Here is an 18,139-nt window from a genome sequence, read left to right as displayed (position 1 = left end):
AGTTTGGAAGGCCAATTCATTTTGAGTGGGGTTTGTTCCTCCAGGTTACCTGAGGAGGCTGTAAATATCCATAACTAAACATAGAAGCACCTATAATGCTTATGGAGCCTGTTGACTGCAATAATAATAATAATAATAATAATAATAATAATAATAATAATAATTTTATTTCTTACCCACCTCTACTCATGGTTCGAGGTGAATTACAGCATAATTAAAACACATAAACACAGTACTGTAACATACTCTAGGACAGAATGCAGCTGTCTGATTGCTTATTTCAAGCATATGACACCAATACTGTACCAGTTGTATCAGCTACCAGTGTATTTCTTTTCCCAATTTGAAGTGCTGGCAATGTAAACCAGGTTGGGATCAGAATCTTTGAAGGTCCATGTGGATCCATCCAATAAACCTTTCACCTGGTTGCTGAAATCAGTCCAAGGGCCCCAGGTTATGTATCTTCTAGTAGGGTGTGTTAGCAATGTCTGGCATAATAGATGATGGTCCAGGCTTTATGGAATGTTCTATCTAAATATGTATGTTTGGCTGTTTTTGAACAGCCCATTCACCATCTGGAGATAAATGGCCAGTGTTGACCTGCCCTTAGTAGTTTTGAGGAGATCACCATTCTGTGAAGGTGCATCTACACTGTAGAATTAATGCAGTTTGACACCAGTTAAACTTCCAGGGCTCAACTCTTTGGAATCCTGGGATTTATAGCTTGGTGAAGCACCAGCACTCTTTGGCAGAAAAGGCTAAATAAAGGCTTTGGAAAGGTACAACTGCCAGAATTCCATAACATTGAGCCATGGCAGTTAAAATGACATCAAATTGCATTCTTCAGATGCATCCTTAGGGCTCTTCCAGACAGTGCCAAAACGGAGGACAAAGAAGTGAGTTTTTAAAACCTCAAACGGGAGTCCAAACACAGACCTGTTGGTCCTGCTGCATATCCTCCGCCATCATCACAGTTGTTTTTTGAAGCGGATTAAGATGGATGGCAGACAGGGGACATCCGACAGAAAGTTATTTTTAATTCACTCCAGATTTTTTAAAAAAAAATAAAATAAAAACTTCCCTCGGATCTTTATCTTCCCCCAATTGTTAATTCAAGCTCTGTTTAACATTACAACAAGTAAAAGACAGAATTTGAGAGAGTTGTATTTTCTTTCCACTTGTGTGAGTTTCTCAGGAAGAATCGTGTTTAAAGGGCACCTTTTAAACACGTGTTTTCCAGCCCTTAACCTGATTCCTCCTGATCCCTCTCACACTTTGGCAAATGTCATGTAGCCACCCCCTCCCCTTTTAACCTGCTTCTTCTCGAGTTTTGATACATATGTAGAAGGGCCCTTAGTTTCAGTTCCCCATTCTCAATATTAAGGCAATTATATGGACTTACTTTTATTAATAAAGATCACTATGGCTGATATCACACTAGAGCTTAAAGGGTAAAAAAAGAGTATACATCCCATCTGAAATCCTGTGGCTGCCTCCTACAGAATTCTGGTACTTGTAGTTTACCAGAGAGATATTTGAAATGTTCAGCCAGAGATGTCCTGGAACTCACTAAGTGTGATGTATATGAAATTTGTTTAGGAAAGGCACTATGCATATGTTATCATAGCATCATTTCTTTCTTGGATAAACTTTATCTTAGTTCAAGTTTCTTGTAAAGTAAAGAAAGAGAAAGGTATTGTTGTTAAGTCCTCTCATGAAAACGAGTGCCGCTGACTACTTGAAATTACATTTCAGTTCTGATACAGGACAGAGATTCAGGAGTGACACTCTGTGGTGAAAGCATGCATTGCTGGTAGACAGTTTCAACATGTTCAGCTTACTTTGTAATTAACTAAGTACAGCTGCATGTTGCATTTCCCCCAGTTATATAGGTAATCTTGATGATCTGCTGGAGCAAGATAATCACATGGAAATATACACTAGCAAGCTGAGAGAGAGATTTTATCTCTCTGTATGTAATGAAATATAACTGTCAGCATTTATAGTAGGAAATCTGTTTAATGTGCTGGCAATCACTTCTATGTCTTGCGCTTACCTTTTCAGTTTGTCACCAACTTCTGGCGAGTTACTCAGAAATGCGGAGCATTTTGAACATTGATGTTGCATTACAACTACCAAACTTGCACAATTGCTCACAAGCATTTTTCCTTCTTACTCTCAATCCAGATATAGATGAATGCTCATTTGAAAGGACCTGTGACCATACCTGTATCAACTATCCTGGAAGTTTTGAATGCCTGTGTCATAAAGGTTACATGTTGTATGGGATGACACACTGTGGAGGTTTGGAAAGTTTTATTATTTTGTGTTACTTTTACATTTGACTAGGTTCTGTTTTAAGATTTCAGAATTACAACAAGAAAAAACATGGGGGATATAGCAATCTCAGTATGAATCTTAATCCACAATGTGGAAGCAACTTCAATTAATAATAATTTCAAGGATGTTCTAAATGTTGGGGAAATGGGGAAGATACAAGTTTCTTAAATACTTTCATTGGTGTATGTACCACAGACTTTCATAATCCCGATATGTGTAAATTTCTGCCAAAAGGCTATACCTTCCATGTTTGTATACATATTATGCAGTGATTTACTTTGTAAGAGGAGAAGCCTCAATTGCCTGTTATGTCAACATACTAGAAAGACAAATAGATGTTTAAAACATTTTATATGATTAGAGTGGTGTGGAAACTATGATATAAGTAGCCATACTAGTAAAACATATTACAAATAGGATCTTTGACTACTTTATTCTCAAAGAACTTGATGAGATTTAAACAGCCTCACTTTACAGAGTTGTTGCCTAAATTAATTCTTAAAAATAACTAATACATATGCAGTGATTCTTGGAATAATGACAGGATTTTTTCGTTAAACTTTTCTGTATATACAGTAGTATAATTCCTTTACACTGTTAATGATTGGTTATAAGTGAAAACTTGCATGCCTACACAAAAGAGGTAAAACAGGCCAGTGGTTCTCAACTCGTGGGTCCCCAGATGTTTTGGTCTTCAACTTCCAGAAATCCTAACAGCTGATAAACTGGCTGGGATTTCTGGGAGTTGTAAGCCAAAACACCTGGGGGCCCACAGGTTGAAAACCACTGGTCTAGGCCAATGTGACCTAATGGACTCCATAATCTGTATTATTTTAACATACCAGAACTCGTATTTGGAGAAAGGCAAGATGGATGGATGGATGGATAGGATTGGATCAATAGATCATTATCAGTGTCTTAAATCAAATACCAGCCAATTAGATCAGCTGATAAATACAAAGACTTTTCTGTTATCTGTGGTACTTCGGCCATTCTGTTAATTTGCACTCTATATTTCAGTAAAAGTGATTTGTTTGCACTGGTTTGCACTAGTCAATCTCAAATAGATAATGCTGCCCAACAACAACAAAATCTTAGTGTACTAGTTTTTACGTCTATCCCTAGGGTTATTTGTGGTGCTGATTTAGAAAATTGCATTGGATAGACCACATCAGCTCTAGTTTCTTAGATATGGTTATCATGATTTTCTATAAGCCAGTAGATGGTGCCTGGTAGATAGCATATGTCCTGTATCTCAAACACTAGAGCTGATAGTTGAAAATTGGTGCCATTTTTGGAATCAGCACATCAGATATCCCCAGAACAGTGCTAACATTTGAAGCACCAAAACGTGTGTTGCCCAGTGTAATTAAACTGTATGTGTGTCTCTCTGCCTATCAATCTATCTATTTATACATGTATGTATATATTTTAATTATAATTCATCTTTCTCTCATGTCTTGGGTGCTAGGCTTTCGGATCTGCCTTTTGATTGACCAACAGCACTTCTGTATAGATTTAGCTTCAATTTGTTTAGTCACGTACATAATAAAGAAATATCCTGCAAGTGCATACTACCATCAGTTATGTTTGACTCTCATCACCAAGGAACTTTGGATTGATTGCAGTGAATCCCTAATGTATTTGCAGTGTTTTGAGAGTACATGTGACAGTCATATTCATTTCATATAGTTATACATTTGATCCATAATACCTTCGTTATATCAGGCAGTCAACATGAAGATACAAGTCACTTTCAGAAGTTACCTTTTGGGCTACGGTTGTAGACCATCCATCAACACAACATGACCAGTGGCCATATTTGCTGGGGGATTGATTCTCGGAACTGCAGTCTAAAAAAATAACTTTCCCAAGCTATGAATAAAATGAAGGGATACTCTCAGATAATGTACATAGCATTAGAGCTTACCCAGTGATTTGTATCAGTATTCATATATGTAATTTAGGATTTTTCCAATATAGCTTGTGTATATTATATTCACTGCTGCAATACTGCACTAATCAGTTTAAATATACTTTCAGATATTGATGAATGCAGCATCAGCAATGGGAGCTGTGACTATGGATGTCTTAATACAATGGGGACCTATGAATGTGTATGTCCTCCTGGGAAGAAGTTGCATTGGAATAAAAAAGATTGTATTGGTAAGTAATATTTCAGATTAGGCCCTTTGTTCTTTATACACATTTTGCACTAAAGAAGAGAGTAGAAATAAATAATGTACATACTGTCGAAGGCTTTCATGGCCAGAATCACTGGGTTGCTGTGAGTCTTTCGGGCTATATAGTACATGTGATTATATATGGGATTCTCTTCCAGTTTAGCTCTGGTCACTTCAGTGTTGTAACCCGCCTCAAGCCATGAAGAGATATAATTATTATTATTATTATTATTATTATTATTATTATTATTATTATTATTATTCAGTCTTTTTACCCTGAAGATCAGATGGTTCACCTTGCAGCTTCCAGTTTCCCCCTCTTTTGCTACTTCTCACCTTTGCATGGCACTTTCTTCCCTTTTCATTTTCAGAGCTAGTTATCCACAGCATTATTATTATTATTATTATTATTATTATTATTATTATTATTATTCCACCCTATCTCCCCAGTGGGACTCAGGATTTTCTTCCCTTCCCAGCTTCCCCCCCCCCCCCCCAGCAACCTTCCCCACTACTGCATACTTCACTGCTGATATTTTCATTAAACAAGGTTAAACCTACATGAACACCTATTGTCTACCATATTTGCTCGAGTCTAACTCTCACTTTTTGGCTAAATTACATTGCTAAATTTGAGGTGCACATTAGATTTAATGGTGCGTAAAATCATGTGCCTAAACCCATTTGTGTTGTAGAGCAAGAGATCCCAGTTGCAGATAGAGAAGGGACAGATCGCAGTGCTCGTGAAGAGGCTAGTGGGAAGGCACATCCCTCTATCTGACCTTACCACCAGCCTTTTCATGACCGCCACTGCCTCACATTACATTTGACAGAAAGTCCTTTTTTTGGAATACACAGCTTCAAAACTGAGATGTGTATTACATTTGATGGTGTATTATACTCGGCTAAATACTATTAAGCAGTGTACAGGAGGGCTAGTACACTTATGACAGAAACAGTAAAAATGCTCAGTACAGTGTTCCCTCACTACTTCGCGGTTCATTTTTCACAGATTCGCTGTTTCGCAGTTTTTCAATAAACTCTAAAAGACTAATATAAATAATAAAAAATTTACAGCCTAAGGAAGGGAGGAAGGAGAAGCCAAAGGGAGAGAAAAAGAGCCCAAGTGGCAACAGGAAAAGGAGGAGGCAATTTATCAACACACGATTGGTTGATAAAGACTTAAAATAGTGTATAACTACTAAAATAATATATAAATATTAAAATAAATATAGCGTCCCTACTTCGTGGATTTTCAATTATTGCAGGTGGTCCTGGAACCTAACCCCTGCGATAAGTGAGGTAACACTGTATACCTTTCAAAGTTGAAAAAGAAAAACTCACATTTATTAAAATCTGTTTTATGATAGTAAAAAGTAGTTGATTTGTACTTGGTTACAAAAGACCCTAAAAGCTGGTTGTCATGCATCAGTATAAGCTAGCATCCAATATTAGGGTGGTGCCCCATGGCATGGTTTGTTGAGGTGATCTTGTGGTTTGAAAGACAAATATCCTTCCCTTAAACTGGTCTCTGATGCTGGATCTACACTGTCATATAATTCAGTTTCAGAATGCAGATTAACTGCATCAAACTGGATTATATGAGTCTACACTGCCATGCTATGGAATTGTGTCCCTTTACACAGTCTTATTTGCCAAAGAGAGCTAGTGCCTCAACAGACTACAAATCCCAGGATGCTATAGAATTGAGCCACAGCAGTTAAAGTGGTGTTAAACTGTATTAAATCCAAAACGCAAACCACTGCACCATGCTGACTCTCATGTTTGGCTCGATCTCTTTAATTTGTAAATTACTCATTTTATTTTGGACATTCTCACTTCACTTTCAAGATGCATCCCTTCCTTTTCTGGAAGTGATGAGCATAAATAACGCAAGTACTATGAAGTACTATATATATATTAATTATTAATAAATTATTAATAAATAACACAAGTACTATATATATTAATTTTTGCTATTTTTATAATAGTTGTTTCGTAGCAGTTATTTCAGAAGTATAGTTGTGTTGTTGTTTATTCATTCAGTCTCTTCCGACTCTTCACAACCACATAGACCAGCCCAGGCCAGAGCTCCCTGTCTGCTGTTGACACCCCCAGCTCCTTCAAGGTCAAGCCAGTCACTTCAAGGATAATATCCATACATCTTGCCCTTGGTCAGCCCCTCTTCCCTTTTCCTTCAATTTTCCCCAGCATCATGATCTTCTCCAAGCTTTCCTGTCTTCTCATTATGTGGCCGAAGTACTTCATCTTTGCCTCTAATATCTCCAGTGAGCAGTTGGGCATTATTTCCTGGAGTATGGACTGGTTGGATATCTTCTTGAGGCCCAAGGCACTCTCAGAATTTTCCTCCAACACCACAGTTCAAAACCATCTATCTTCCTTCGCTCAGCCTTCCTTATGGTCCAGCTCTCGCATCTATACAGTATAACTATATATAAAAATAATCTCCATGAAAAGCACTTCAGAGCTGGTACAAAAGTTTTAGTTGGGTTTAGTAACCTGTTTGGGATATAACCTAATTATATAGTTTCATACATTCCCATACATATTTTAAGATGCAAATAATTTAAATATATGGGTACTGGAGACACCTACTGGTTATTGTTAAAACTGAATAAGATTTGAATTTTCAGTAGGATTTCCGGTCCTTTGTGGCGATAGCTAAGGGGTTGCAATGGGAAAAGAAGATCCTCTTTGTTTCATTTCACTGGAATCTCTTATCCTTGCCACATCCATAGTCATATAACATCACTAATATAATTCTGTACATTATTTATTATACCTTTTTTGCAGTTTTATTTCACCTCACACTTAACATCATACCTGGGGGTGGGGTGGAAATTACATAACAAAATCAAAAGTACATGAACAAGCCACAATAAAAAGGGATAAATGATCGTATCTCACTTATTGGGACTATAATAATCCAACAAAATTAATAACTTCTCAAACAAATATAACAGATTGTGGCATTTAATGTATATGAGATAACACTATGTAACATGGTTTTTTGTTCCTAGATTGTAAATGCTATTTCCTAATTGGTTCCATCATAAAAACATGGGGAAAGTTTATAAAACTGCAAAAACTTTGTTTTTGTGGTCTACACAAAAGTTTTTAAAATGGCACATTGAGAGGTTAAAAATGACAGCCACAAAACAAAGTTTCTGGAGTATAACTACTACTTTCAAAGTAAGTACTGCACAATTAAACAGAAAATAAACCAGCAACATATTTTGTTTTCAGATTTTGTTACATGGTGTAATAAATGATAAACATTAGTGATATAATTATTAATTGTTTGTCTTTTTCACATCTATATATATAAAAGAGTGATGACATCACGGCGACTCACAAAACAACAAAAGTACAGGCCCCCCAACCTCAAAATTTGACAACACAACCCATCATCCATGCCTCAAGGTTGATACAACAAAAAGAAAAGAAAAATAAAAGTCGTAATTAGAGGGAGAGCAATAATTGTTTTTTATCCAATTGCTGCCAGTTTAGAGGGCTAATCTCTGCCCACTTGGTCGCCTAGCAACCAGCCTGTCAGCAAAGGGACAGCCAGGGTTCAGTTAGGGGACAGGCAGATTTAGGCCTAATTTAGGCTTCTTCTACAGATTATCTAATTTGCACTGGATTATATGGCAGTGTAGACTCAAGGCCCTTCCACACAGCTATATAACCCATTTATAATCTTATATTATCTGCTTTGCACTGGATTTTCTTGACTCCACACTGCCATATAATCCACTTCAGTGTGCATTTTATACAGCTGTGAAGAAGGAGCCTCATATAATCCAGTTCTGAGCAGATAATATAAGATTAGAAATTTACAGTAGAGTCTCACTTATCCAACGTAAACAGGCCGGCAGGATAAGTGAATATGTTGGATAATAAGAAGGGATTCAGGAAAAGCCAATTAAACATCAAATTAGGTAATCGTTATACAAATTAAGCACCAAAACATCATATTATACAACAAATTTGACAGAAAAAGTAGTTCCATGCGCAGTAATGCTATGTAGTAATTACAGTAGAGTCTCACTTATCCAACACTCGCTTATCCAACTATCTGGATTATCCAACGCATTTTTGTAGTCAATGCTTTCATTGATATTTTGCTGCTAAATTCATAAATACAGTAATGACTACATAGCATTACTGTGTATTGAACTACTTTTTCTGCCAAATTTGTTGTCTAACATGATGTTTTGTGCTTAATTTGTAAAATCATAACTTAATTTGATGTTTAATAGGGTTATCCTTAATCCCTCCTTATTATCCAACATATTCGCTTATCCAACGTTCTGCCGGCCCGTTTATGTTGGATAAGTGAGACTCTACTGTACTGTATTTACAAATTTACCAGTAAAATATCACAATGAATTTAAAACACTGACTACAAAAACATTGATTATGAAAAGGCAGACTGCATTGGATAATCCAGAACATTGTATAAGCGAATCTTGGATAAGTGAGATTCTACTTTAATATGAAATAATTACTGGGATAGAATAATGCAGAACCATATAATCTCTAAAACCAGGACAGTAAATAAACAGGGGAATTCCACACAGGAAACAATCAGGGCCAGCTAACACCTCCTAACAAAGTATTCCCATCATCAAAGTCTGGCAAATCCTCTGTTTTCTCAGGGCCACAGACAGTAGAAGCACATAAAATATCGCAAACAACACCACTCTGAAAACAAGGGAATTCCAGACAGGAAACAATCAGGGCCAGCAAACACCTCCTAACAAAAAATTCACTCAGGGAGGAAACAGCCAGGCTTTAAAGCTGCAAGGCCATTACATCCTAATCATTTTGCCTAATTGCAGCATTCATACTTGCCTCCAACAGACAAAAAAACCCAATCAGAAATATTGTATATTCATAACCTTTAGGAAACAATATCCCCTGATGGCGCAGCGTGTTAAAGCGCTGAGCTGCTGAACTTCTGGACCGAAAGGCCGCAGGTTTGAATTGGGGGAGCGGAGAGAGCCCCCACTGTTAGCCCCAGCTTCTGCCAACCCAGAAGTTCAAAAACATGCAAATGTGAGTGCATCAATAGGTACTGTTCTGGCGGGAAGGTAACGCCACTCCATGCAGTCATCCCACATGACGTTGGAGGAGTCTATGGACAACGCCGGCTCTTCGACTTAGAAATGGAGATGAGCACCAACCCCCAGAGTCAGACATGACTGGACTTAACGTCAGGGGAAAACGGTTACCCTTTACCTTAACTACCACCAATTCCTCAATGCTTTATCTCCCATACCACCAGACTTCGCCACAGCAACGCGTGGCCGGGCACAGCTAGTTGTTTTATATAATCCTTAACAACAATATATTTGTTAATTTGTTGAACATAATTTTCTAAAACAGAGCTTTCCAATCATTTCATGTTGGTGACACACTTTTTAGACGTGCATAATTTCACGACACAATAATTCAGTTTCGCTAAAGAACTGGAAGTTGATCCAACTCCTTATAAGAAATAAGGATGCATAAATAAATAAACCTAAAGGTACTCATATTAATTAAGGTAAATCAAATAAATTAAATTAACTAGCAAAGAATAATAATAACAATAATAATAATAATAGTTTTATTTCTTGCCAGCCTTTCCTCACGGCTCAAGGTGGGTTACGGCATTACTAAAACATAAACAAACACATTATAATTTTAAAACACTCTGTAAAATACATATATTAAAATACACAAAACAAAAATTAGGCATACAGTGGAGTTTAAAGTTCATCATTAAAACTATCTGGGTAGGCCTACTGGAAGAGATAAGTCTTCACTTCTGTCTTAAATTCTGACAGCTGATCCAGCTGTCAGAGATCTACTGACAGGTTGTTGTGGGGCAGCTGATGAAAAGGCCCTCTGGGTGGTGGTTGCCAGTCGGGTTTTTGCTAGTTGGAGTAATTGCCCCCCGGAGCACCTAAGTGTGTGGGACTGATTGTATGGGCGAAGGCGATCCTTTAGGTAACCTGGACCCAAAACCATGTAGGGCTTTAAAGGTCAAAATCAACACCTTGTACTTTGCCTAGAAACTAATTGGCAGCCATTGGAGTGACTTTAAGATAGGTGTAATATGCTCACTGTTGGATGTTTTCGTATCCAGTCTAGCTGCCATATTTTGAACCAGCTGGAGTTTCTGAACTTAGTACAAGCATAGCCCAATGTAAAGCACATTGCAAAAGTCCAGCCTTGAGGTTACCAGTGTGTGCACAACCATCTTCAGGTACTCCAAATTTAGGAAGGGGTGCAGCTGGCAGATCAGCCGAAGCTGATAGTAAGCAGTCCTGACTGTTGCATCTACCTGGACTGACATTTGGAGAGATGGATCCAGGAGTACTCCCAAACTGTGAACACAGTCTTTCAGGGGGAGTGTAATCCCATCCAGAACTGGTTGACACACCTCTGTCCCCAGATTAGGACCCTTGATGGTAGGCACCTCTGTTTTGTCTGGATTCAATTTTGATTTATTTTTCCTCATCCAGCCCTCCTCCAAGCATTCATTCAGAGGAAACAGGCTGTCCTTAGCTGTATGATGTTGAGGAGGAGCTGTATGATGTTGAGGAGGAGGACAACACTTTACACCTACATGATTCACTTCAACAGGAACACTCTTCAGGGGACATACACACTGTCTTGCACAAAAGGGACCCTGTCAATCCTCAAAGGAAACAGGTCTTGGTAGTAGGTGACTCCCTCCTTAGAGGAACGGAAGCCATCATTTCCAGACCGGATGGGATGGCTCGAGAAACATGCTGCCTCCCGGAGGCAAAAATACACCATATCACTCAGAGGCTCAGCAGGCTCCTAAAGCCCCATCACCCTCCCCACCTTATGTTGATACATGTAGGTACCAATGACACCGCTAGGCATACTTTTCAAAAGATCACAAATGATTTTCGAGCTCTGGGAACAAAGCTAAAACTGTATAATGTACATGTGATCTTTTCATCCCTCCTCCCTGTTGTAGGACACGGCTCTACAAGGGCCAGAAAAATAGTACAGGTCAATAACTGGCTCAGAAAATGGTGTCAAGAGGAGCATTTTGGCTTCCTTGACCATGGTCTACTCTTCCAAGAGGATGGACTACTGGCAAGCGATGGGGTGCATCTCACACAAGTAGGAAAACATCTTTTTGCACACAGACTCACAAACCTCATCAGGCGCACTTTAAACTAGATCCACTGGGGGAGGGGAACAACAGCCTGGCGAACAATATATTACCCACGACCACAGGGAACCGCCGAAAGGCTAAACGGAGGGCTGCACAAACACAGCAAGGACCAAGTACAGAGAGCACAATAATCCCAAATAAACAGTTCGAGAGGAGGTCACAGGGGCTTACATGTCTTTACACTAATGCTCAGAGCATGGGAAATAAGCAAGACGAACTCCAACTCCTAGCACAGCACCACACATACGATGTCATAGGCATCACTGAAACCTGGTGGGATGACTCCCATCACTGGAATTTAACCATTGAGGGCTATAACCTCTTTCACAGAAATAGAACAAAGGGGAGAGGAGGGGGAGTAGCTTTATATGTCAAAAACAGTTACGTTGCAGAAGAAATGCAAGACTGTAATCCGGGAAACCAGCTTGAAAGCATCTGGATAAGAATCAAGGGAACCGGGACTCAAAAAGATCTTGTCGTGGGTGTCTACTACAGACCTCCGAGTCAGGATGAAGGACTTGATGAAGCCTTCTGTCAACAGCTGACCAAACAGGCACAAAGAAGAGATATAGTAGTCATGGGCGATTTCAATTATCCCGATATCTGCTGGAAAACAAACTCAGCCAAGAGTACAAAGTCCAACAAATTCCTCACTTGCTTTGCAGATAATTTTATGGTCCAGAAGGTAGAAGAGGCAACAAGGGGATCAGCAACTCTTGATCTAATCTTAACAAATGTGGAAGACCTGATCAATACAGTTGAAGTGGTTGGATCCTTAGGGGCAAGTGACCATGTGCTCCTGCAGTTTGCAATACAAAGGAATGCTGAAACTAAGACAAGTCAAACACGCTTTCTGGACTTTAAGAGAGCTGACTTCCAAAAAATGAAGGAATTACTGAGCGGCATTCCATGGACGCCGATATTAAAAAACAAGGGAGTTAAGGATGGATGGGAGTTTTTCAAAAGTGAAATACTCACGGCGCAAATGCAAACAGTGCCAACAAAGAAGAAAAATAAGACAAGTGCAAAGAAGCCAGAATGGATGTCCAAAGAACTTCTAACTGAGCTAAAGCTCAAAAGTGACATGCACAAGAAGTGGAAAAGGGGAGAAATTCAAACGTATAGCCAACACCTGTAGGGAAAAGGTTCGCAAGGCTAAAGCGCAAAATGAGCTCAGGCTTGCCAGGGACATAAAAAACAACAAAAAAGGCTTTTTTGCTTACGTTGGTAGAAAAAGGAAGAAAAAGGAGGCGATAGGGCCATTGCAAGGAGAAGATGGGGTGATGGCGACAGGGGACAGGGAAAAGGCAGAACTGCTCAATACCTTCTTTGCCTCGGTCTTCTCAGAAAAAAAAAGCCATCTTCAACCTCAGCAACAGGGAATGGACGAAGGATTGGGGGAAATCCAACCCCAAATAGGGAGACACGTTGTCCAGGAACACCTGGCCTCTCTAAACGAATTCAAGTCCCCAGGGCCAGATCAGCTACACCCAAGAGTACTGAAGGAACTAGCGGAAGTTATTTCAGAACCACTGGCAATTATCTTCGAGAGTTCTTGGAGAACGGGAGAAGTCCCAGCAGATTGGAGGAGGGCGAATGTGGTCCCTATCTTCAAGAAGGGAAAAAAGAACGACCCAAACAATTACCGTCCGGTCAGCCTCACATCAATACCAGGCAAAATTCTGGAAAAGATCATTAAGGAAGTGGTCTGCGAACACTTAGAAACAAATGCGGTCATTGCTAATAGTCAACACGGATTTACCAAAAACAAGTCATGCCAGACTAATCTGATCTCTTTTTTCGATAGAGTTACGAGTTGGGTCGATACAGGGAATGCTGTGGATGTAGCGTACCTGGATTTCAGTAAGGCCTTCGACAAAGTCCCCCACGACCTTCTGGCAAACAAACTAGTAAAATGTGGGCTAGACAAAACTATGGTTAGGTGGATCTGTAATTGGCTAAGCGAACGAACCCAAAGGGTGCTCACCAATGCGTCGTCTTCATCATGGAAAGAAGTGACAAGTGGAGTGCCGCAGGGCTCCGTCCTGGGCCCGGTTCTGTTCAACATCTTTATTAACGACTTAGACGAAGGGTTAGAAGGCACGATCATCAAGTTTGCAGACGACACAAAACTGGGAGGGATAGCTAACACTCCAGAAGACAGGAGCAGAATTCAAAACGATCTTGACAGACTAGAGAGATGGGCCAAAACTAACAAAATGAAGTTCAACAGGGACAAATGCAAGATACTTCACTTCGGCAGAAAAAATGGAAATCAAAGATACAGAATGGGGGACGTCTGGCTTAACAGCAGTGTGTGCGAAAAAGACCTTGGAGTCCTCGTGGACAACAAGTTAAACATGAGCCAACAATGTGATGCGGCTGCTAAAAAAGCCAATGGGATTCTGGCCTGCATCAATAGGGGAATAGCGTCTAGATCCAGGGAAGTTATGCTCCCCCTCTATTCTGCCTTGGTCAGACCACACCTGGAATACTGTGTCCAATTTTGGGCACCACAGTTGAAGGGAGATGTTGACAAACTGGAAAGCGTCCAGAGGAGGGCGACTAAAATGATTAAGGGTCTGGAGAACAAGCCCTATGAGGAGCGGCTTAAAGAGCTGGGCATGTTTAGCCTGCAGAAGAGAAGGCTGAGAGGAGACATGATAGCCATGTACAAATACGTGAAGGGAAGTCATAGGGAAGAGGGAGCAAGCTTGTTTTCTGCTGCCCTGCAGACTAGGACACGGAACAATGGCTTCAAACTACAGGAAAGGAGATTCCACTTGAACATCAGGAAGAACTTCCTCACTGTGAGAGCTGTTCGACAGTGGAACTCTCTCCCCGGGGCCGTGGTGGAGGCTCCTTCCTTGGAGGCCTTTAAGCAGAGGCTGGATGGCCATCTGTCGGGGGTGCTTTGAATGCGATTTCCTGCTTCTTAGCAGGGGGTTGGACTAGATGGCCCATGTGGTCTCTTCCAACTCTACTATTCTATGATTCTATGATTCTATGATTCTATGAGCTGCTTTTGAAGGCATGGAGACATATATTTGGGTGTCTTTAAGCTCCTTTCTCAATTTGTAGACCAGACAGTGGGTAGGTTCAATATTTGTAGAATAGACAGTGGGTAGGTTCGCTCTAGGCGGGGCTTCTGATTTATTGCTTATTTGTAGAGAAGGAAGGGAAAAGGAGATGATGGAGATGTAACTGGTCTCAGCTCTTTCTGAGAAGAGAGGAATCAGAGTGGACTCTGAAATGGACTATACCAATGTTTACCTTCTTCCAGGATCTGGATCTTCATGAACTGAATTGCCCCAGCAAGGGGTCATTCCAGGCATGTTTAGACATTGTTTCCACCAAATTTGTTGCAAACCTTAGATTTATGTGCTTTCTAAAGTCACTTTTTCCATTTTCCCCTTTCTACTAGAAAAGTTGCACAAGTCCATTAGAAGATTCTGCAGTTATTTGAGCAAATGATGTCCTATTTTTGTTTCCTCAGAGACAGTGAAATGCCTGCCAAATGCCAAACCAGCTCCAAAGGCTCAGTTGGTGTGCAGCAAATCAGGAGGAATGGAGAGCTGTTTCTTATCTTGTCCATCCAACACACTTTTTGTCCCAGGTTGGTACTGTGTGTGCATCATGTTTTTATTTTAGTTTTTCTCTATCTAGTTAAGTTCCTATCTAGTTAAGTCAGTTTGTATCTTCATGCACAATTTTTGTTTTTTCTAGATTATAATGTATTGAAGATTATAACTGATATAAATGTGCAATAAATCTTATGATTGAGATCCATCCTACATTTTTATTTCTTTGTGTGTGAAAACAAGACAGTGATGGGTAGTTGGGTTTTTCTTGGAGAGGTGGTGGTATGGCTTATCTTTTTTTTTTTTTTTTGGTGCCATATTAACTGATAAATTTACATGTCACTAAATTACCCGAATAAATTTGTGACTTCTCTCAAAAATGCCTTGATATTATAAAAATAATAAATTGGTGTAGAAAAGTGCAAATGAATTAATTAGGTTATTTTATGGTGTTATCATTTTGTTTAGACTCAGAAAATAGTTATTCATTAAGCTGTGGAGTTCCAATACAGCAGGGCAAGTTACAACAAAAGCGTAACAGTACACTTCCTAGTTGTGCAGGTAAGTAGTTTCTTTAACATCTCATGGTGTATTTCTATTATATCTTCTAGGATGTATAACTGTGCCAGAAGAATGTGCAGCTGTTTGGTTCTGAGGCTCATTGACGTGCCTAGGACCTTCCATTTCATTCGTACCATAATTAGTAATCCCATCCTTACTCTTCTATGAGTCCTAAGGATCATGTGATAAGTAAACTGTTGGAGATCGTTGATTTTCCCTTAAGCTTCACAGTGCCGTTTGGAAATTAAATTATTTTGCAACTCCCATCACACTTTTTCCTTTGTTCAGATTTCTTATCAAATTATCAATTTGCCTTCCCATCACACGGGAGACATATTTCTCCTCCCACTGTCTCCTCCCCCGTTTTCTTTTCCTTGAAGTAATCCTCTGTGTTTGTTCTCGCAGAAGTACTTTTTAACACAAGATCATTAAACAGGATTTCTTCTATTCTATATTAGTCTATATTAAAATTTCTCTTTATAAATATAGATACCCCTCATTTCAAAAGGTAACTCTGTTGAATTTACATTGATAACAAAAAGATATAAATTACCATTCTTTCCTCCTCTGTCCCAAAAAGATTATGGCAGAAGAAAGGAATATGGGAACATTGCCCATCTTGGCTACTCCCTCCAAAACGACGTCATCATTATGTTTACAAGCAAGCAATGGGGAATTCCCATCACATGTCCAATTTGACATTTTTGCCCACCTCTATGGAGGGAATTTAAAATGAAGTCGATTACTAATCGACTTAGAAATCATTGGAAAAAAGCACACTTTAGAAACAGTGAAATACCTGAAACCCACATTACAAGCTTGTGTCGTGTGATGGGCTCCATAGGTAGCAATTTTTAAAATGTGTAGAAATGCTGATTTTATTATGTGTGATGAAATATTAAGAGAGAGGGAAATGGCCCATCATTAGAGTGAAACCTACATAAGTTGTTCCCCCTTAAGAACCTAAACGGCCTACTATAGAGGGAATAGGATCATCAGGGAATTAATAAAGGAGAAGAATTATATGATACAAATATCTTCATGGGGTTCACACTGGGAGGAAAGGATTTAAAAGAGTTGGTACCTTAGTTTATGTGGAAGCAAGTCATTGAACCAGCATCAAGGGATCTTCTATATGTTGTCAAGTCAAACTTTTGTTCTGTTCAAAATCCTATTTTCTCTGGAGACAGTGTACATTTTGGCTGTTCATCTTCCTGAGATGGGAATAACAGAGTAACAGGGTAAAACTAGAATTATATAAACAAAAGTATTTGGTTCTTACAGTTTACTCCAGAATTATCTGATTCACTTTGTGCAAAAAAAAAAAAGCCAAGTTCAAGGCTTTAAATCCCTTTTTCATTTTCATCATCATTTTTTGAGCTTAAACCAAAGACCGATTATAAGATTTATGTTTTCTTTTGTGTGTTGGAATTATTTTCATCATATCTTTTTAGGCTTCAAACAATGATTCAATTATTATTAGACCTTTGTTGGAGCTTCTTCCCAGTTAGAGAATGTAGATTGTATTCTAAAAACTATGCAGCAAAATACATAAGTCCATTGCTTTTTATGACAGTAAAGAATGCATGGCCTTTTAAGATTACATTGTATAAAATGAGAAATATACAAAATATGTGGCTAGACTTAATAATATTTTTGTGAAAAATCCATACAGCATATTGTCACCAATTGAAATCAGCACAGTGTGTAGCAGAGAAGTGTGTGCATGCACCACTGGAACCCTGAAATACTTCTAAAATTCCAAGTGTAAATGTGGAATTTGATCAATATTTTCTACAAAGCCATGAGATGTAACCTAGAAATTCAGTGGACCAACAAGCTAGTCCACAACCCAGAGAGACGTGGGAACAACTGTCAAAAAGAGACTTGGCTAGTGTGTTTCACTAGAAACACCAAGAAATGCCCATTGTCCAAAACCTGAGAACCCACAATAACAAGAATAAATAAAATGAACGTGTGTTCTTTGTTTTCTACATATTTCTCTTAAAATTCAGAAAAGGAATATCAAGATGAATGTTTTCGTCACCTTACAAGGCATTCTGAACTCATTACCTTTACCTTCACGTGGAACATCTCTGTAGCTTGAAGGGTCTTATTTCAGCTCTGATAGCTTCTTTTCTGCTCTTTGCAGGTTTTGATATACTGCTTCTGTTTCAATCACCAAAGACCCAGTTTTGCACAGGGGTTTTTCTTAAAATATTCTTCCATGTTTTCATATCATTGTATCT

General features: G+C 39.0%; 1 protein-coding gene across 4 annotated transcripts in view; it reads left to right on the top strand.

Moving 5' to 3' along the window:
- Positions 1-18,139, top strand: part of scube1 (signal peptide, CUB domain and EGF like domain containing 1) — a 276,508-nt gene that overhangs the window by 234,860 nt on the left and 23,509 nt on the right. For all 4 annotated transcript variants that reach the window (XM_062981871.1, XM_062981870.1, XM_062981869.1 and 1 more), the window contains 4 exons: positions 2,188-2,304; positions 4,384-4,506; positions 15,245-15,364; positions 15,798-15,890. In XM_062981871.1, coding sequence (XP_062837941.1) covers positions 2,188-2,304; positions 4,384-4,506; positions 15,245-15,364; positions 15,798-15,890 — 453 coding nt within the window. The remainder of the gene's footprint in view (positions 1-2,187; positions 2,305-4,383; positions 4,507-15,244; positions 15,365-15,797; positions 15,891-18,139) is intronic.

The sequence above is a fragment of the Anolis carolinensis genome, chromosome 5, assembly GCF_035594765.1.
Source record: "Anolis carolinensis isolate JA03-04 chromosome 5, rAnoCar3.1.pri, whole genome shotgun sequence".
NCBI lineage: Eukaryota > Metazoa > Chordata > Lepidosauria > Squamata > Dactyloidae > Anolis > Anolis carolinensis.
This window is presented reverse-complemented; position numbering and strand designations above follow the sequence as displayed.